The following is a 22,889-nucleotide window of genomic DNA, read 5'->3' on the forward strand; positions in this document are numbered from 1 at the left end:
AAATATTATTTTATTTATAAGAATATTTTTCTTTAAATAAAATATATTTTTTATTTTTTACACTGTGAGACTTTTTGTCAATTGATTAAAAAATATTTTGTGATATTGTTTATTGACAAAATTCATGGTATTGGTCGACTGTGGAAAGAATGATTAAAAAAAAATATAGCTTCCTTTTTTTGTTATTTGGAAAAAGAGACTTTGTGTAATAACGAAAAGATTTTCAATTGATTTTAAAATATTCTTTTCCTTTTCAAAGAAAATAAAATTTCTTTATTTAAATAATGTTCCATGATATTTTAATCATTTACTATAGATCATGGGCTAAACTAGGAAAGGATTAGAAATTTAATTGATCAAAAAATTTGTTGGAATTAATCTGGACTATCAGTCTGTCCAAATACATTATATGTTGAGTCAGTTTCTCAATCTATATCAACAGAATCTGACAGACTGGGATAATTTTCTAAATAAAGAATTTGTGTGATTCTCTCTTTGATTTTTGCAAATTTCATGGACTGCTTTGAAAAATCATTTCAACTATAAATAAAAGTCCAAGCAGCCACAAATCCTTAGCTCTTTCACTTCTCATTTTTTAATATCATTTGTATTTTTGAGAGAGTTCTTTTTATGAGATTAAGAGTGTATACCTTAATCTAGTATCTAGGAGTTGTGTAGCTTCCTTTTGTATTCATCTATTTCGTATAGGAACATGTGTCATCTATTGATAACGAGTTCAACAATCTTCAAGAGAAGATTTTGCTAAGACTTTCTTCGAGAGGAAGAAATTATTCATCAACCTTTGAAGGGAGTTCAAGAGCGTCGGTGTCTCATCAAGAAACTTGATTTTTGAAGGGTGTACAAAAGCTTGCGGCATAAGTATAGAAGGAGTTTATCTATGTATAAGTCAATTGTGATTTTGTACTTTGTGATACCTTACTAATTAGTTTCATCTCTGGGCGTGGCCCCGTGAACTAAGTTTTTTGAACCACGTAAAAAACCTTGGTGTTGATTTTTTTATACTCGTTTTTTATTTCTGTAATAATATGTTCAAACAACTGGCTTAGTCGTTAGATTAGATTCTGATTCTGTCAAAATAATTTAATCACTATTCCACAATCTATTAATTTTTTTAATTTAATCACTTGGTAAACATTAAAATACGGAATTTCAAAAATTAGATTCTGATTTTGTCAAAATAATTTAATCACTATTCCGCAATCTATTAAATTGTTTAATTTAATCACTTGGTAAATATTAAAATACGGAATTTCAAAAATTTATATGTGCGGTTCAAATTGCACTGTACATCTCCATATGTTGCTAAAAGTTTGATTGTGTTTCTATGAACGTTATATTTTAATTATCTGGTAATTTTTATTTTGATTTGTAACTTAGTTATGCTTTTTATGTTTAATTAGAATCACTAAGAGTTTATATTTTATTTGGAGTTTAAAGTTTATATTGATTTCATCTTTAATTTTTTATAGAACTAATTTGTCTAAACTGTGTTGTATATTTTGATGTACTATGGTGCAGTTTGAAGTCATTATTTCAAATTATGCAATTTGTATAAACCGCACGTTGTATATAAGGCAAACATCTCCACAACAAATTAATATAAATCTATTGGTAATATATATTTAGTAAAAGATGCCAACATGACTAATGGATTTAGGAGTGCTTTTATATGTGATAAAAATTAATTTCATTATTATATGTTTATTAACCTTTGACATCAACAAACAAAGAGAAGAGATTTGAGATAGAGAGTAAGAGGAGGAAAAGAGGGGGCAAACTTTGAGACAAATATAGGTGCTGGTTGGGAGAGCTTATTAAAGTTTTTTTTGGGCTTTTAGCCTTAAGAAGGGCTTTTAAAACTGATTGGATGTATAATAGAAATTAACTTTGAGCTTTTAAAAGCTCTTTAAGCAAAAGTCAAGTCCACCAACTTTCTCAAAAAGAGCTATTTTAAGAAGACAAGGGAAGTCATTTTCATCTTTAATGATATTTTGATCATGACCATATTGACCTTTTTATTATGAAAGATAGTTTATTAATTACTGTTACATCCTTGGAATCCTATTTATCTTTTCCATTGTGCTTTTTGTTCCCCCTTCTCCTCTGTTAAACAACCCACGCAGACCATCAAAGCTCTAGCAGGTATTCTCTAATCTCTATTTTATATAAATATAGATATTGTTTTCATTATTATTTAAGTGCATAATATGTAAATCGAAGCCGATCATTGATATTTTTCCTTTTATGATCAAAATTTGATTTTGATTTTTCCATAAAACTCTTTTGCTTCTTTATTGTTTATAACTCAGAAGCTCATCCATCTATCATGTTTCCTATACAATAATAAACATTATTTAGGACAAGTACAAATACTTCCTGGTACAATCCAATTTTTTTTTTAAAGAAAATAACGTTGTTTCTTAACTCAAAATTTTAACACAACAACAAATAAACAATTTGTAAACTGCTTCTTTTTCATGGACTTGATGAATTCTCTTTGTTATGTCTAAAAATTAAAAAAAAATACAAGAAAACAAAACTTCACCACCAATTTACAAAAAATATGTTTTCTTTATGAAAATATTAATAAAAATACCACTTATTAAATATTAATTATAAATTTTTTAATTGGTAATTATTGTTTGAAGTATATTAAAATAAATGAATGAACTTTGGTATTCAAGTCCTAACCATACCAAATTTAGGTTTCCTAATCCTCTTCTTAGTGTATTGCTTGTGGCCCAACACTACAGGAAAAAGGGGTTTTAGCGACGACTTAAGTCGTCACTAATTCCCAAAATCTAGTCGCTAATTCTTTTAGCGACGACCTTGTCGTCGCTATTTGTCGTCGCTAATTGCTGGTCGCTAATTGGTTTTAATTAGCGACGAAATGAAACATGTCGTCGCTATTTCCTTTTAGCGACGACATGTGGTCGCTAAAAGATCCACTTTTTCGTCGCTGTTAGTTTGGAATGTGCTCTGATTTTTGAAATTATTTGGGTATTTAGCGACGACATTTTGCCTTTTTTGCGACAACATGTTGTCGCTAAAAGTCTTTTTTTTTTTCTTTTTTTTTTTTATGCCTAAAGAACTATTATATATACTTAAAAAATGTCATTATTCAATATATATACTAACACATTTTTTTGCTAAAAGATTTGAAATAAAAGAGAAATTTAATCATGCACAAAATTATATTTTTACTATAAATATTTATATAACAAAGTAACTACCATAGTAAAATTAAAATACATAAATATAAATATTTTTAACTAGGTGTTGTAGGATCGGCACCAGGACCTTGCTGAGAAGATCCAGATCCCGAGACTCCACCAATCCTAGCCAAGTGCTCCTCTATGGCTCGGAGTCGCTCCCTCACCTCTTGCATGTCTTGTGCGGTAGGAGGTGGTTGGGCTGGTTGAGGTACCTCAGCCGCTTCACAATTCGCCCTCGTGCGAATCCTACGACCAAGACCCGGCTGATAGCCTCGACGACGTCCAAATATCGTCTCAACAAGAATAATGTCATCATCTTCTCTCGGGATAGTACTCGAGGCAGAGGCGCTCGTAGATGATTGTGACTGCAGAGTGTCACGTATCTCTATCATATTTTCCTGTATCACACAATTTTCAAGAATATTAGAATTTACAACACAATAAAGTAAGAACATCATAAAATATAAATTTACTTACATAGTTATCTTTTGCTGCCTTGCTCACCCAACCTTCCCCGTCTATATACTTAGTCGTCATCCAAATCTCTGGAACCCCAGCAAGACACCCAGTTTGTAAATCACGCTACAATACAAGAAGTTTGAAAAAAATTAAGAAAAAAATTCATTATAAAAAAACATAAATAAAAATTATGTAAAAAAGAAAGTACCTTCTTGTAACGAAGGGCTGGCGTAGACTGTGAACCCTGCACGCTTCTCTGTTTTTGTTTTGCACGGTTCGCAGAGTTAGTCTCAGAACGCCTCTGCAAAGAACTTGTGTTAACCATATGTTAAATTAACAAAAATAAATTAAAAAATAATATTTTTGTGAATACCTTCACTTCAGGGCGATCAAAATACTGGAGCGCCTTCTGCCATTTCTCCACCACCAAACCATCAGGAGGATGTGCTCGACCATTCTTTTTTAAATGAGTTGACAAGTCATTCTTCCACTCCGAGTAACGATCAGCGCACGACCGTTGAATGCCCAAAAGAATGCCGGGGAGGTTCTCTGAGGCATATCGACTTCGACCAATGTCGAATAAATCATCCTGATTCAAAAATATAAAATAAATTAGCTAGATTTAATATTAAAGTGAACCCAATAAAAAAATTATAGAAATAAATTACCTCTAGACGAGGAAGTATGCGATCTCTAACTTCGCTGGGTACTTTATCCCATCGGTCGTAGTCGGGATCGGCATATTGTCGAATGAGAATGCCGATCTCTCTAGAGAAATGTTGGGAATAATTACCAATTTCTTTGTAAGTCTTCCCTCGAACATCCCACTCCAGTGGTAGTGGTCTACCTAATGCAACTCTAGCTTCTCGAGTTGAAAACCCCTTGTTGATGCCGCGCCTTTTCGTTTTAGTCGTCACTATTATTTCTCAAATACATATAATTATTATATACACATAAATAAATTAATTCAATATATTCATCCAAAATAAATAATTGCATGTGTTACCTCTCTCACAATCAGCCTGTATCTGCGTTGGATCTGGAGGAGGATTTGCCCCACCATCCCCTCCGTGATGTTGCATAACCGCAGAAGACATATCTAAAAAAATTGATGATATATATGCATTGATAAATTTGTACAATCAAATTTAAATATTATAAAATTTCAATACATTTGAACAATCTTTCAATGTAAAAATAATATAAGCTTCACTATAATATTCACTATCACCGAAAATAATATAGATTGCTGACATTTAAGATTCATGTGAGGTATTCTAGACACTTTATTTATCACCGAAAATTAAGAATATATATTTCTAACAGTTAAACTCAACATACCAACGAATAATGATATAATTATATATATGGTTATCCATAAATAATAAGTGCAAGCAATCTTTGAATGCAAAAATTACAACTTAATCATCACTATAATATTCATTATCACTATCATTCTCATTTTCTTCTACATTATCTTCTTCTAAGTCCATCTCTTCCTCTTCCTCTTCCTCTTCCTCTTCATCGACCATCTCCTCTTCCTCTTCATCGACCATTTCCTCTTCCTCTTCCTCTTCCTCTTCCTCTTGATCAACAGGAGTATCTACATTGACAACATATGGCGATTGATCTCTACGGCAAAAATTGATTTCAGGCAACAGACCAAGATCGACAAACAATTGGAAATCAGATGATATTGTGTCATGCATAACATCTATTTCAATGGGATCCAACTGTTCATCAGCTGCTGGGGTGTCCCACACATTTCTATGATGAACTTCTTCAACAATTTTCCAATCCCGGTCATTTTTCAAATCATCAAGATAGAAAATTTGTTTTGCCTGAGTTGCCAAGATAAACTTGTCATCTTTGTACCACTCGAACTTAGTAAATATACTGGTTATATTACTTTCATGCTTCATCCTACTCTTGGTAGGATCTGTATCAAACCATTTACACTTAAATAATACAACAGAACAACCAGCAAGGTATGACATCACTATAACCTCTTCTAATTGCCCGTAGAAATTTTTGTTGTCTACTCCGGGTACTAAGACACCACTGTTTTGAGTTTTCAAATTTTTATCTCTATCATAACACAAAAATCGAACTCCATTGACAATACACCCAGTGTATGAAGAAACAAGATTAGAGGAGCCGCTTGCTTAGGAGAATAACTCTTCAGAAGCTTCTGCAGATCCTGCTTGTCGAAGATTGTAAAGCTTATTGTAAAACCACATGGGGAACTCCTTTTTCTGTAATTGATCTAGGTTTTCAGCACCACTAGATAAAAGGATCTGCTTGTGCTCTCTACACATATAAAATATGAAAGACTTAAAAAATTTGAAAGATAAATGGAAGAGTAGATATATTGTTAGTGTGATCAAAGTACTTACTGAATATATGGGAGAATCTCAATGCAATTGTTGAGAATGTACCACTCAGCAGTTTTTTTAAGTTCATCGTCCAAAGTTGTTAGTGTCTTCTTACCGATCGGACGACCTTGAGATTGAAACACAGACAACTTCTTTAGTGATGGAATTGCATCAACATTTCTATCTGGACGATTAAACCTTGTTTCCACCCCTTTGAAGTACATAGAACAGAATGTCAATGCTTCATCAACGACATAACCCTCAGCTATGGACCCCTCAGGACGAGCTTTATTACGCACATAATGTTTCAATTTTTTCATGTATCTCTCAAAGGGATACATCCACCTCATGTGTACTGGACCTCCATCTATTGCTTCTTGAGGCAAATGTATCATTAGGTGAACCATAACATCTAAAAACGCTGGCGGAAAAATGATTTCTAGTCCGCAAAGAATTTCAACAATTGATGTTTTCACTTTCTCCAAATCAGAAACAATCAGAGTTCTAGCACAAATAATCTTGAAGAAAGTGCACAAGTCAATAATGGTCTTGGCAATTGGTTTTTCTAGGAATGAATGAACACCAATTGGCAAAAGACGTTGCAATATGACATGACAATCGTGGGATTTCAACCCAGTAATCTTATTGTCATTTTCAATCACATTCTTCCTTAGATTAGATGCAAACCCATCTGGAAATTTGACTGATTTCAAAAATCGACAAAACTTATGCCGATTTTCATGAATAAATGTGTATTTCGCTGCTGGCTTTTCCATTCGACCATTTACCATTCTCAGATGCAATTCTGGCCTTATCTTCATCTTCTCCAAATCTACTCTAGCGCTAACTGTATCTTTGGTCTTATTTTCCAACCCGACTATTGTGCCAACTAAGCTGTCGCATACATTTTTCTCAACATGCATGACGTCTAGGTTATGTCGCAACTTCATATTGGCCCAATATGGGAGCTCAAAGAAAATGCTTTTTTTACGCCAACCAACTTGCTCTTTTGTGCGTTTCCTTTTTGTCCACCGTAGCTAACATGCTTACCAGGAAGAGATTCAAGCATAAAATTCATTTGTGTGAAAATAGCTTCAGTGCTAAATTCCTCTGGAGGTGGTCTTTTCTCAACTGAACCATATAACTTCTTCTTTTTTCTAATTTGGTGTCCCATTGGTAAAAAATGTCTGTGACCGTAAAATGCAACCTTATTTTGCAAACGAACTGATGGTGTTGATACATTGCAAGTAGGACAAGCAGTGTAACCTTGACCACTCCATCCAGAAAGACTACTCCTCGCTGGAAAATCATTTATAGTCCACAATAAAGCTGCTCGAAGCTTAAAAAAACTACCATCAACAACATCCCGAGTCTGAACACCGTTCACCCATAATTCCTTCAACTCATCAACCAATGGCCTTAAGAAAACATCAAAATCTTTTCCAGGTGAATGTGGACCAGGAATTAATAAAGTCAACATAAAGTTAGTCTCTTTCATGCATAACCACGGTGGCAAGTTGTAAGTCGTTAACACAACCGGCCACATGCTATAAGACAAACTCATATTTCCAAAAGGATTGAATCCATCAGCAGCCAATCCAAGGCGCACATTCCTAGGTTCCATTGCAAACGCTGGATTGCTACGATCAAAATCCTTCCATGCTTTCCCATCTGCAGGATGACGCATGATACCATCTTCTTTAACACGCCCTTCATGATGCCATCTCATATGTTGAGAAATGTGCCTTGATGCATATTTTCGCATCAACCGAGGGGTTAATGGAAAATAACGCATAACTTTTTGGGGCACTTTCTTCCCCTTGGTATTTTTATCCACCCAACGATCCTCCCCACAAATTGGACACTTGTGTTTTCCAGCATTTTCCTTCCAAAACAATGCACAATCATGCTTACAAACATGGATTGACTCATAACCCAAACCCAATTTCCTCATCAACCTCTTCGCCGCATAATGTGACTTTGGTATCTTATTTGGAGATAGGAATGCATCTTCTAACAACTCCAAGATTCCATCAAAAATTTTGTTAGGAATTTTCCCCAACACTTTGAAATGCATCAACTTAGCTACGAAATTCAAAAATGTGTATTTTTCACACCCTGGGAATAACGGAGACTCCATCTCGGCAAATAAGTCATTATAGTATTGGCTAGTACCTCTGCATTCTGATGCTGGTGGTATCTCATCATCAACCTCATTCTCATCATCTTCACAATTGTTAGGTTGTGCTATATCATTAAGAACATCCATCATCTCATCCTCGTGACATTGGTGGACTACTCTATTGGTCGGTATTATTTCCTCCTCTCCATGCCAGTACCAATTTGTATAACTTCGTAGAAAACCATTCTCAAAAAGATGACTTTCTAGCACACCAATCGTTTGCAATTCGATATTAAGACACTTGTTACAAGGACACTTCACTAGTCCCCTTGTATCCACAAATTGTTGAGCTCTCTCAACAAATGCAAACGCTCCAGCAACATACTCATCAGAAAATTTATTTGAATTATTAATCCAAGCCTTGTCGATCGACATTCTATAGGACACTGCACAGTGTAAGAAATTATTAATTATTACATTGCACAGTGTAAGAAATTATTATTTGAATTATTATTTTTTTCAATGAATTATCATGTTTTACAAATAAATCATCAATAACTTATTAGATTAAAGTTTATTAATTAATAAATTAAGTGAGTAATTAATAATCAATTTAATTTCAATTTTATATATAATTTAGTAATTACTTTTATTTGATTTAATTATTTGTTTTATTATACTTATTTTATTAATTATTACTTTTATTGGTTATTAAATTTAGTAAAAAATTTATAAGTTTATGCATATTGACTATTTATAAAATATTTATGAAAGAGAACCACAAAATGAATAACATAAATCTTATGGTTATTATTTATTGTATAATTTTATTGATTCACTCATTACTACTTTTTTCTTTCTATTTTTTTTAATGAACGCAAATTGCTTGCTCAGAGTTGATGTATGGTACATATATACATAAATTTCCCTAAAAAAACACACACATGTACCATACATCTTAATTAGAAATATATCATATTTTTTCTTGGGTAAACCTGACTCCATATTTCTTGAGGAAAAATAGTTGCATCAAGAAAATTGATAGACTATTACAAAAGGATGGGAAGTAATTAAAGAAAAATAACATCACAAAGAGCAACAAATATACATATTATTATGAGAAACTCAAGACTTGTAAAAATAGTAAGACTTCTTTTTCTTGATAAAAAACAAATATACTATTTTAAATAGGACTAAATATGTGTAAATATCAATCTAGTTATAGGTAGCTATAGCTTAAACATATTGTATTAATTACATGGAATTGGATTAACCTCCACTTGACTCTATATTGGGTTCTCTTAGAACAACATATATTTTTCTACATACATTAAAGTTTTACAAAAATTCAGTTGAAACATGTATTCTCTTCAACTTATAGCACATAATGAAAAAAAAAACCAAAATAAACAATACTAAATATAGAGAATAAACACATTTGAAGAGTAAATACCTCAATAAATCAATCAAAATCCAAAGTCTTTTATTATAGAAAATCCTGCAAAACCAAGCTCCTGCTCAAATTACAATCAACAATTAATCCTGAAAATTAAAAATGTCGTGGTTAGTCAACAGAGTACAAATTAATAAAAAGAAGAGTAATGCAATAGTGATTAATTTTTTACAACAATTACAAGTGAAAATGACATAACTTGGTAAACTTGGGCACGATATTGTTACTTTTCATTTACTTGGAGATAAATGGCTTGGACATTTCCATGTAGTTTCCAAATTAATAGAAAAATCTATTGTCCATGCATGTATAGTCATAGATGATTATTTTTTCTAAAAAAATTCAGGGGGTACCCGTGTGCCCATTGATCCTTAAGATTCTTCAGTCATATATATATATATATATGTATATGTATATGTATATATGGGTTTGATCTTCGTCCTAGTTTAACTGCACCACTGGAATCTCTATCTCTAGCCAGTAAGTACTCTGTAACTATGACTTTTATTTAGCTTGGATTTTTAGTTCATGATCTGTTCACTAAAATGCTCCACTGGGTTTCTTTCTAAAAATGGATACAGCACCCATACTGGACTAGTCGCTGAGGTAATCGTTATCTTTCTTTTTGTCTGTACTGTCTTCTTTGCTACTGAACCCAATTTAACAAATTCAACCATTGTTGCTCAAAAACAAAAGCTCAGGGACTAAAATGAGTGTTCATGCATAGAGGGTATTGGTGCTAAAAACCAGAAACTAATAGATAGTTGTAATACATATTTAAAATCTAAATAGAAAAAAACTACTTTTTACTGATTTTTTTTTATTTCTTTCACTTTCTGTTACAAATTTTTTCTTTTCAAACAACTATTATGGCCTCTGTAACATCATCTCAGTCACATGGCGGCATCCATAAGAATTTCAAGCAAATCACCCTTAACCGTAATAATATATATGTATATAATGTTGTTCTTATATATGTTATGATTATATGTTTCACTGATTTATATCCAACTCGGTGATATAATAATTGTTAGGGCTGTTGCATGAAATTCTAAGAACAGACACCAAGTCAAGAAAATCATGGGAACAGAAGGTATACCAATGTATAATTTCTATGTCAATGAACTATCTTTGATTTTAATCATGAAGATTTTTGGTATGTTTTACATTCTTAAAAGCATTATTATAATAGCTCATATGCACTTTTATTTTTTCAGTAATATAATTTTATAGTAATAGATAGCCCTTCTTAACCTACTACGAATCTACTAGACTATATACAGAATCCTAAAGCAGTTTAACTCAATTCTCAGTTATCTATCTGTGATAAAAAAAAAAGATGCAGCTGAAATCAAAGCGAACTATATACTCTAAGCTAATTTATTTTGTCTTTCTAGAAGGATTCAAAATAGCTATAATTATACAAAAGCAATGTTCAAGATACAGAATAAGTGTGAGTTTTACAAACTTAAATTTGTTGTGACTAAAAATAAGGTTTTTGTTTTTATTTTTAAAAGTGAAAATAAGCATTTTATAATATAGTGAAGAAACAAGTCGTTGAGTTAATAAGACAAACCTTTTGCCCGGAATTCATAATGAGTACACTGTCTTGCAGTTAATGTGTTGTTTGGTGCATGTACCAGAAGAACCTGGATTAAAGGAAAGGCAGAGAAAAATAATGAAGTTGTTGAGCTTTTGGGTGTGAATACAAAAGTGTTTTAGTGAAAAAGAGTTCTAAATCAGTGAAAAAGACTGAATAGAACTTGTATTATTTATATAGAATAGATACAACTGAATTCTGTTATAAACCAACAGAATATATATATGTCCAAGAAAGAGGCTGTTAAGACAGCTGAAAATACAGTTGAAATAAAATAATTTGCAGTTAAATACAAGCCTAACCATATGTACTAACAGCCCCCTCAAGTTGATAGGGACCAACCACCACTACTCTCCTTATTGTGGTGCCTAATATTTTTTATTGCCCAAAAAATTTGTACATGTTTTTAAATCACGGGTGATAAAAAAACACAGAAAGCAAAAGTTAATGTGAGAGATTATTATATCAACTTGCTTCATTTGGCCTCTGTTCTCTGGTGATCCTGTATGCAAGAGTGGAAGTAATTCAATGAAACTCACTATTTCACAGTTACTATTTGACAAGATAATTTGGTGTCTGTCAGATGAGGACTGAGGGGCCCAAACTTGTTATTTTTCATAGATAAAAGAGGATATTATTCTCAAATAACACACACATAGCTAGACCTAAAGAAAGGCTTGTTATTTTATTGTTTAGTGTTGTTTAACTTAGACAAAAAAAAAAAAAAAGAATAGCATTGAGTGAGTCTTTACTACTGGGCATCCAATCTTAGTAAAAATAGTGAATCCTTTCAAACTGGGTTTCTGTTAAAATTTGGTTCTCTTTCCCTGATTTACCAACACAGGGGTAAAACATAAAAGCATATGTCAATGGTTAAATCATCCAAATTTGGCCAATCTATTCCAACCCTTTATAATAGTTTGTTTGTATGTGTAACGGGTTTAAATTATTAATGCTCACAAACCATACTTTAAATTGAAAACAACTGCTTTGCAGGATTAATTAAATTAGGGAGAGAGGGGCAAACAGTTCAATTTGCTTGCCATTGGCTTCCTAAAGCATTTGCTGGAACTTCCATAAACCATCAACATAAAGAGAACAAGATTTAAATTTCATATTTTAACATCAACAATAATACTGCAGTTTTGCTAAAAAAAAAAAAATGAAGCATAGTTATTTTTTTAAATGAACTTTTACTTTCTTCCCATTAATTTTCATATTCAGAACACAAAACATCTTTAACGCGGCAAAATGATCACCAAACAATGGGTTTAAGGATAAAGCAAAAAGAGTACGGTAAGTTGTAAAAGGGGTCCACTGATATTGCATATGTTGAGGTGCTGTCAATCAATATATGCATGCTCCTTGTAAATAACATCATGATGTTGTATACAAAAATTTTGAGATACTTGAAGACTGCCTCTGGATTGGTTATAAGAAAAATAGAAATAAAAAGGTGGCAGGGTAAAAAGATGTAGATTGGGCTGGTTCGATTGAAGATAGAAGAACTACATCAGTACATTGTTCTTTTGTTTGGAAAAAACTTGTAATGTGAAGAAGCAGTATATGGTGTCCAGCAGTAAAGCAGGAGCTTCCTTGAGAGCACATGCTCAAGGCACTAGTGAGTTGATGTGGCTGAAAAGATGTTGAAAGAGCTACAAACCACTAATGATGACCCAAGCACAACCTATTGAACAATTTTTCAACTTTGGTAAACTAATTAACCTCATATAAGTACAAAGCTTAATTCCCATGAAAAAGGGACAAATATTCTTAATCAAGGTAAGAATTGTAATATAATATAAAAAACTCTCAACCTATCAGAGGTAAAAACCACAAAGGATGTCATGTATGGAAACCGACCTTTAAATTCCATTCGAAGCAACTTGGTCATTTATTACTGACTTTTGTATAAAGACCATTATTTACAATTTTTTTTGTATAAAATTGATTGATTCGGTCAATTACTTCCATGACATGTTAAATTATCATAATTTTATTTTCAGTACACTGCTAAACGATCAGAGTGATCCATAAGAAAGAAAGAAGTAAAGCAACATATATAATATTCTGATAAGAATATACTTTATCTATATATATGTAATAGTAACAGCTAATTTTCTAATAGTAACAGAGAAATTAGTGTAAAAAGGCAAAAAGAACAAATGAGGGGAGTCAAGACATTACCCAAACAAGTCAAATACAGGTTTTGAAACATTGAAATAGAGAGATACCTGCAAAACAGAGAAGGAGTCGAGAGATACCTTCAGTCACAAAAGAATATATATATATAAATTAACTGAACAATACTAATAATAAAAAACTAAATATTTATATATATATATAAATATATGTACCCATGGAGCTCAGAGGAACCGTCTCCGTCTCTGATGGTTCTCACGGTTGTCTCCGGCGGAGCTTGGAAGAGCCACAGATGGAGGATGCTCGAGAGGATGGGGGTTCTCACATTCGTCTCCGTCTCTGATGGTTCTCACGGTCGTCTCCGGCGGAGCATGGAAGAGCCACAGATGGAGGATGCTCGAGAGGATGGGGGTTCTCACGGTTTGGGGTTGAGGTATGAGAGAAGAGAGTGGGGTCTGAGAGGAGATGGGGGTTCTCACGGTTTGGGGTTGAGGTCTGAGAGAAGGGCTTCGGTCTGAGAGGGGAGAGAAAGGGGTTTGGGGTTGAGGTCTGAGAGAAGGGCTTCGGTCTGAGAGGGGAGAGAAAGGGGTTTGGGGTATATATGGGTCTGAGGGAAAAAAAACTGGGGAAAACAAAAAATTTGGTGGGGAAAACAAAAATTTGGTGGGCTTTTTTATTTGGGTTCGCGGTAAATAGGGTAGACGTGGGGAGTAAGTCTAAAAGTACATCTAGCGACAAAAATCGGAATGTCGTCGCTAGATGTGTCGTCGCTAGAAACCAATTTTCCTGTAGTGCAAAATGGTTATTAAAGTAATCAAATTTTACGTAGATCAATGTTATTATAATAGGCTCATACAAATCAACATAGAAAAGCTAAAGTTGGTACATATTAAACAGAAACTAGGTTTGATTTATTATTGTTATTGTTATTACTTGTTCTCTTGGTAGTTTAGTTTATATTCAAAATTTAAAGTAGATGGCGAAGGAGCAAAAGGTAAAACAAAATCTATATGGGATCCAATATGGAATTTGGGTTGATTTGGCAGTAGAGCAAGTAAGAAATAGAACACATTTGAGTAAATTAGGTTGGAAATTTTTTATAAAAAAATTTAATAAGGCAACATCAACAAACTAGGATCGAAAACAGTTAAAGAATCATTGGGACAATGTCAAAAAATATTGGCAACTATAGGATGCATTGCTAAAAGGAGAAACTGGGCTTGGTTGGGACATGGAAAGACAAATTGTTGATGCTACGAATGAGTGGCAGAAACTGAATTGCAAGTATGTTACATAAACAATTTATTTTTTTCATTAACATGGTTATATTTTTACTAACTAAAATACATTTATAAAACAAAAATATCTAGGAGCTTCAAAATTTAGAGTGAAGGGTTTAGAGCACGCATTCAAGTTAGATGAATTATTTAGAGATGTTATAGCTACAGGAGCTAGAGCTTGAGGACCATCATCTGGATTATTGCCTCCTTTGTACAGGCAAGACTCTATTAATGGGAATAATGTAGATGATGTTGTTGGGGTAGAATCAAAAGAATCTAACCATGAAGAAGTAGAAGGTATAAATCGACATGAGAAAGTACTTGAATTAAAAAGAAAGCAATTCAAGAAAGGAAAAAAAAAATTCTACAACAGCAAAGTTAACCAAGCAACTTGATGACATTTGTGATGCTATTAAAAGCACGAGTTTGTATATAAAAACGAATCCACCTGGTTGTAGCATTCAAGAGGTTTTGGATAAATTAGTAGTGCTTCCTAAATGTCAACCAATGAGTCCACTTTTCAAGTTGGGAACTAGATTGTTTGCAAAGAAGGCAAATAGGGTGATTTTCGTTGCTTTGAAAGAACCTGAGTACCAACTTGAGTGGATAAAGGATCAACACTTAGATGGTTGAATGAGTAACTAATGTTTTGAAAAATTGACACACCTTTTGTGATATAAGAGACTTTTTTTTTTGTAGATGTGACATACACTTTGACTGTCATAATGTTGTCAATACATATTTTTTGTGATTTTACCTTGAAGGTAATGTCTTGTATGAGATATGAAACTTTATGCCATGTGTTAGAAAAATGTAGAACTCATTGAATGCTAACTTTGGGACAAATTTGTCTCACCTATAGTCTTAATATTTTTATTTTGATGTAATTGGTTACATGATGGAAATTGATTCAGATGATGATATCCATGATGAGTATGTCAAACAAAGTATTATAAATGACATGGAGGATGATGAATGTAATGACTCAAATTTCCTAATAAGGTTTAAGACCTTGATTAGGAGGTCAGGAGAGCCATAATTTATTTATTATGCCATTAAATGATTATGTGAATTATATTATTATATGATGATAAATGCATGCATATGGGTCCACTTTTCATTAAAAGGGCATTTTGGTAATTTGGCCCGTTGAGAGCATATTTTTATAATTTCATGCATGTTGGTGAATTATGAATAAGGCCACATTATAATGTGGATTTGTTCGATCCATTCGGCATGAGACGATTTTTTAATGCAAATTAGCAGTTTGGTCATAACGGGGTTAATTTCGGGGCTCAGGGTGAGTCTCTGGGCAATTTGATTATTAGTACATTACTAGGAATTAAAGGGTAATGGGATATGATTTATTATCATTTGAGAATATTGGGAATAACGAGAATTGGAGAACGTTAATTATGATTAACCGGAATAGAGGAGAAATGACGGTTTTAACCTTGGTAGCCTTAAGAGGAAATTAAATGACCTAGGGGCATTTTGGTCTTTTGACCTAAGGGATTATATAAACCATAGAAGGCTATAGAAAACAAAAACCAAAACAGAGCTTCTTTCCCTCCCTCACGATATTCTTCTTCTCTCCTTCTTTCTTTGAAATTGTTGAACCCCAATTGAAGATTCAAGCTAGGGAATCAAGCCTTGAGGGTTTAGGTTTGTGTTCAGCCATTGAAGAGGGTTTAATCTTGAGCTTGAGGTAATATTCAGCCATGAAATTTCTGGTTTTTACTCTATTTTGAAGTTAGTTTTGAGCTAGAACTTTTGATTATAGAATTGAGTAATTTGTGTGGTTTTTAGTGGTTCAAAGCTTGGGTTTTGTTGTTGTAATGTTGCTTGTGTTGTGGTAATTCTTGGTTTTGTATTTGGAGATGTTGAGTAGGTTTTTTAAGGATTAAAAGAGGGAAAAACGAGGTTTGATGGGAGAAAACAGGGGTTTTTGGTTGATGGGCAGGTATGGTCGCGACGCTTGGGAGGCAAGCCGCGACATAGGGTGTAGGAGCTTGAGGCTGGCGCCTCTGTTTGGGAGGCGGGTCGCGGCATGGTGGAGTAGGACCGTGTCTCTTAAGAGTATTTTTGGCTAGAAATGTGTTTTTGTCATGGGAACTCAAACCTTAGGCTTCGGGATCGTTCCTACTACTCGGTTTAGTAGGATTCGACGTCCCAGAGGCTAGGTCTTGGTCCGGGAACCCTTTTATTATTCGTTTTACTGATGGAATCCCATATTTGGTTATGACTAGGTGATCGTTCTCAAGGGTCATTCTTTTATTATTCCACACTCAAACCAGAGGTAAGAAAACTGCACCCAGTATATGACATGCATGGTTATTAATGAGGCATGTTGAGTGTTATATTTGTGGACATTGATTGCATATTAAATGCTTAGAAATCTTGCTTATCTGTGAATGGCACTGACCTATGAGTCAGGAATCGACAATGGTGTCAATATTGACTGTGAAGCTGTGACTCATTAGTTAGGTTCGACAGTAGTATTGAGCACTGGTCGTATGGTATTGGCTTATGAGTCAAGAACAATATTAGCGTGTTTAACGTAAGCCGAAAAGATTAGATCTAATAGACATAAGCATTATCATCAGAAGCATGAAATGCTTGACCGGCCTTAAGTTCGATGAAAACCAAAAGCGCTTGTCTAGTCTAAAGGCTAGTTATTTAGAGCCAGAGCCAAAAGGCTAGGGTGACCTACACGTCACATGGCTAGGAGGGTATGGGACCTCAGAGATAGACTTATCAGTCATCTACACGGAGATAGACTTATCAGTCATCTACACAGAGACAGACTTATCAGCCATCTACATAAGGATAGACTTATTAGTCATCTATACAGAGAGACTTATTAGTTATCTATATAGAGAGACTTATCAGTCATCTACCTAAGAGATAGACTTACCAGTCATCTAACCGATATAGACTTATCAGTCATCTAACCGAGACAGACTTATCAGCCATCCATACAGAGATAGACTTATTAGTCATCTATACAGAGAAAGACTTATTAGTCATCTATTTAGAGAGTGACTTATTAGTCAACTACTCAAAGAGACCTATTAGTTGTCTACCTCAGAAAGACTTATTAGTCATCTACCTCAGAGCGAGAGACTTATTAGTCATCTACTCAGAGCGCAGGATTCCACAAACATTTATTTGTACTTGCTTGCATGCATGAGTAGGGTTATTACTGCTAGGCTTGCCTATTATGACTTAGTAGCATGTTATTACTTGTTCATGAGCATATTGAGTTTTCTTGCTAAGCTTCGGCTCACGGGTGCTATGTGGTGCAGGTAAAGGCAAAAGAAAGCTGGACTATTATTGAGTTGGAGAGCTTAGGTGACGATGTGTACATATGCAGCTGCTCGACCACCACGGCCGAGGGTTTAAAGAGGAACTAGGGTTAAACCCTATTTTGCCGCTTAGGTCGGCTGGTTGTAAATATTTTGTTGTAATTAAACTTTAAATTATATTTTTGGGATCTCAATGTATATGGTAAACATTTTAGTGAAACGTTGTATCCTTAACCAAAATTTTAAATCCTAAACTCCTAATCATACTTAGTAACTCGATTATGGCCAAATCACTCTATTAGCGAGTATGACACTGTTTAAATGCACACTGTAACCCTGGGTAGTAGGGCGTTACAATGAACTTATTCTTGCCGTCACAAGAACAATAGTATACCATTGCAATAACTTTGTAGTGAAGGAACCATGTAGAAATTCTCCTCATAGTGGTTGTAAATTTATACAAGAAATACTTGAGGGAAATGATGCACGTTTTCGTGAGCAATTTCGGATGGAAACACATGTATTTGTTAAATTATGTGATAGGTGAATAAGTTATGGATTAAAATCTTCTAGAGAAGTTATGCTTGAAGAAGTAGTAGGCATGTTTTTTATGACTTTAGGACACGGTGTTGGAAAGAGAATAATAGAAGATAAATTTCAACATTCAGGGGAGACGGTGAGTAGACATTTTGACATTGTGTTAGAAAAAATGACTGCCTTTACTTTCGATGAAATTAGGCCACCTGAAAATTATGAAGAAGTCTTGCATTATATTCAAAATAATAGTAAATATTGGCCACATTTTAAGGTTAGTTTTCATTTGTTTTCTTTTTAATTGGCAGAACTTGTGTACTTATTTACATTCAAACACAATTTTATTAGATATATAAACTTAATAGGACTGCATTGGGGCTATTGAGGGGACTCATGTTTGTGCATCACTTCCAATAAATGAGAAAATCCACTATATTGGTAGGAAGGGACATGCTACACAAAATATTATGACTGCTTGTGGATTTGCTATGTGTTTCACTTTTGTATGGCCTAGATGGGAAGAAAGTGCTCATAATACACATATTTTTGGAGGCATTGCAAAATCCTGACATTAAATTTCCTAAACCACCACAAGGTGTTGTTTATTAAGAATTTATGTATACATATATATTCTTTGAATAATATTATGCAATTTTGTGAATTGTTATTGCAGATAAATACTACTTGGTTGATGTAGGATATCCAAATATTAAAGGTTATTTAGCTCCATATAAAGGAGAAAGATATCACCTTCCAGTTTTTCGTAGTAGTGGCCAGCCAAGAGGAATTCGAGAAAATTTTAATTATTTGCATTCTTCGTTGTGAAGTGTTATTGAGCGAAGTTTTGGGGTGTGGAAAGCAAAGTGGAAGATCTTGGATCGCATGCCTCCTTATGGATTCGATAAGCAAGTAGCGATTGTCACTGCTATTATGGCTTTGTATAATTATATAAGAAGAGAATCCATCGCTGATACCGAGTTTCAATCACATGATGAAAATGAAGATTATGTGCCAGATGATGAAGAATTGTTTATAAGTTTTACAACTGATGATAGTGATATGTAAGTTTTTTGTGATATAATTGCTAGAGAAATTATGTTGTGATTATCTTTATTTATATACGAGATTACATTAATATTAATATGCATAAATATGTTTATTAGGTAAATTTCATTATTATTATAAACACGTATGTACAAGGATTTTAAAATATTGAGAGTTACATGTTTATAAAAATACAAAAATGTGTATTTTTTTATTTTGGATACAAATTACAAATATATATTTTAAGTGAAAACAAAAAATAAAACTTTATAAATATATATAAATTTATATTTTATTTATTTATTTATTAAGGATATAATTTTCATAATATATTCTTTATAAATTTTTTAAAAAGTTTATCTAAAAAGACTTAAAAGCTCTTCTATGTTCAGAAAGCTATTTTGACCAAACAGATACTAAAAAGCTAAAACTTTTACTTCTCTTCTTCTTCCAACCAAAAGACAAAGTAAAAACCCAGCCAAACGAGCCATTAAGCGGCTGGCCTTAATGGAGGAGCAGATGAAAAAACTCATGTCTAGAAAGAACATTGATGACTGTGATTCTGATGGGGAGCTCGAGCCTTTTGTTCCTCATATTGCAGCAACTCTGTATCCTACTGGCTTCTGAATGCCAACCATGCCCACTTATAATGGAACCACTGATCCGTCCAATCATATAGGGACCTTCAACATACTGATGATGGTCCATAATGTAAATGTCGACCTAAGGTGTATTTTGTTCCCTGCAACATTGACTGGACCGGTCAAACTATGGTTATCTAAATATAAAAAATATTCAATCACCTCTTGGAAAAAACTATCGTCCGAGTTCAAGAGACAGTTTTGGGCTACGACGAAGGTCCAAGTAGAGGCCGATTCATTGGCTAACATCAAGCAGCAGCCCGGTGAATCCCTGAAGGCCTATCTTAGCCGATTCACAAATGCAGCGACCTAAGCTAGAGACACTGATGATAGCTCTAAACCCATGGCTATGAGGACGGGAATTACCGTAGGAGGAGATTTGTGGAAGGAACTCCAGAGAAAATGATTAAAGAGTGTAGATGAATTCTTGGATCAAGCTCAATAATGGATAAACTTAGAAGAGGCAAAATTTGTTGTTGCAAGAACCAACCGGACCCCAGTTCAGCCTGCTGGAGCGGTAACGGATGCTGTAGTTGTGGCTCAGCCCGCTACTCAGAATAACCAGTCGGGGGCACTAAACAGAAAGGGAAAGGTGAAGGCGACCAAAGCAGCTCTAAAAAGAATAAGCCCAGGGAGAAGTATAACTCCATCTACACTGCTTATACCGACCTGATACATGTGCGAGAATGTATCTTCTTAGCAAATTTACTTTCCTTCCATGGAAGAAACTAGAGTCCTTGAGACATCAAAGGGCGAAGAGAGATCCAGCTATGTTCTGCCGGTATCATAATGACATTGGCCACAACATTGATGATTTCCGTCAACTGAAAGATGAGATCGAGGCTCTCATCTGGGCTGGACCGTTAGCATAATACACTCGAAACAGGGTAGCTCCTAATCAACTGGCGGGGCAGAACCCTTAACCAACTCAAGCAAACTAGGCCAACCTTCAACTAGCTCAAGGAAATCAGATCATCCCTCCTCCTGTTGAAGGGGGAGAAATAACCACTATTGCTGGAGGGTCCCATTTGGCAGGAATGAGCTACGGAGCCCAGAAAATATATATCCAGGAGTTGAAGGCACATGGTGGCACCGAATTCATGCTGAAACAGAAGTTATCAAAACAACAGCAATTGGATAAACAACCAATCATTTTTAAGGAACATGACACTAGCCACATCCAATTCCTGCATAATGACCCGCTGATGATAACCATTCAGCTCTCCAATCGAAGAGTGTGAAGGATATTGATCGATAATGGGAGCTCTATAAACATGTTATTCAGGTCCACCCTTGAAAAGATGGGGCTTTCTGTAGCCGATCTTAAGACGACCTCAATGACCCTCTATGGATTTTTGGGAAAGGGAATGGAATGCTTAGGCACGATTGAGCTCGTGGTGACACTAGGGAACGAAGCACGAGTTGTAGCCAAAATGCTCGAATTTGTAGTAATCGATTGCCCTACTGCTTACAATGCAATATTGGGAAGACCCACGCTAATGACATTAGAAGCCATAACTTCAATTTTTCATTTAGCAATAAAATTTCCATCGTCTTTAGGTATAAGTACCGTGAAAGGAGATCACCTCACTTCTTGAGAATGATATAGCATTGCCATGAAGGGAAATCACAACCTGGGCAGCAAACCATGGTCATAATCGAAGAGCGGGAGGAGCCTCAATTGCAGCTCGCCCATTACAAGCAGCGAGTGACTCACTACTTTAAATCGAAAGTCAAAGGACGTAGACTCGAACTAGGTGATTTAGTGCTTTGAATGATGTTTTTGTCTAACAAACATCCTAAAGATGGTGTATTGGGACTGAACTAGGAAGGACCTTACTAGATCGTGGAAATCTTGCATGAAAAAACCTTCAAAATAGCTCGGTTAAGTTGAGAATTGGTCCCACGGACTTGGAATGCTCCACATCTCAAAAAATACTATAAGTAATAGGACAACTTTGTTAGATTTTAATATTTTTAACATTTTTATTCCTTGTACGGCTTATTATAAAAGTTTTTTTATTACAACCAAATTTGTATAATAAAGAATTTCTACGTATTTTAAACGTGGCACCAATATTCTTGTAATTTATCACAAGTTTATTTTGTAAAAGCGATCTAAAATATTCATAAATTCTTATCGCTTGAGGGCATATAATCCTCGAAGAGTCTTTGAAGTATTCATCAAATTTAAATAAAATTTGTGCAACTTAGAATTTGGAAAATCGATTACTCTACGATTTTGTAAAGCTCGATTTTTCGAAGAAATTTTGAAAACAAACTAAGTTGAGAAAATTCAAAGTAAAACAAAACCTAAAATTCAACTAGGTACAAGAATCTTGTATATAACCAGGTCAGAGGCTGATTCTTAATAGGTATAACACTATTAGGTGACCAAACTCCTGGATATAACCTGGTCATCAACCATAATTAACTGGTCGAGCCATCATGCATTTATCTCGTCTAAAGTTAACCCTTATGACTATGCAAATGTATAAGGACTTCTTAAAGTTCATAAACATCGCTAAATAATAGATAAAGGAGAAAAAAAATAGATCAGAAATTAATAAAACATGTACCAACATAAGTATGTGAATAACTCAAGGAAAAATAACCTTGAACTAAGCCCGAAGGCGATTGTCTCAGCTTTTAAAGCCTGATTACAAAGAGTTCAAAGAACTCGAAATTAAACATA

General features: G+C 34.1%; 3 protein-coding genes across 3 annotated transcripts; all 3 read right to left on the reverse strand.

The window, feature by feature from the left end:
• Positions 1 to 3,168: 3,168 nt before the first annotated feature.
• Positions 3,169 to 13,812, reverse strand: LOC133788215 (uncharacterized). Its single transcript, XM_062225603.1, has 9 exons — positions 13,603 to 13,812; positions 13,433 to 13,479; positions 11,222 to 11,294; positions 9,646 to 9,690; positions 4,702 to 4,794; positions 4,364 to 4,611; positions 4,069 to 4,284; positions 3,904 to 3,996; positions 3,169 to 3,818 (listed from the first exon to the last, which is right to left on the reverse strand). The coding sequence occupies exons 5-9, from the start codon at positions 4,790 to 4,792 to the stop codon at positions 3,660 to 3,662; spliced, it is 807 nt and encodes a 268-aa protein (XP_062081587.1). The 5' UTR covers positions 4,793 to 4,794; positions 9,646 to 9,690; positions 11,222 to 11,294; positions 13,433 to 13,479; positions 13,603 to 13,812; the 3' UTR covers positions 3,169 to 3,659.
• Positions 5,861 to 7,811, reverse strand: LOC133791790 (uncharacterized). The gene is made up of 2 exons (XM_062229707.1): positions 6,092 to 7,811; positions 5,861 to 6,005 (listed from the first exon to the last, which is right to left on the reverse strand). Exons 1-2 carry the CDS (start codon positions 7,018 to 7,020, stop codon positions 5,861 to 5,863), a joined length of 1,074 nt encoding a protein of 357 aa, XP_062085691.1. The 5' UTR covers positions 7,021 to 7,811.
• LOC133791791 (uncharacterized) lies at positions 7,058 to 8,627 on the reverse strand. The gene is made up of 2 exons (XM_062229708.1): positions 7,265 to 8,627; positions 7,058 to 7,107 (listed from the first exon to the last, which is right to left on the reverse strand). Exons 1-2 carry the CDS (start codon positions 8,625 to 8,627, stop codon positions 7,058 to 7,060), a joined length of 1,413 nt encoding a protein of 470 aa, XP_062085692.1.
• Positions 13,813 to 22,889: the final 9,077 nt, after the last annotated feature.

Source organism: Humulus lupulus, chromosome 7, assembly GCF_963169125.1.
Source record: "Humulus lupulus chromosome 7, drHumLupu1.1, whole genome shotgun sequence".
NCBI classification, from domain to species: domain Eukaryota; kingdom Viridiplantae; phylum Streptophyta; class Magnoliopsida; order Rosales; family Cannabaceae; genus Humulus; species Humulus lupulus.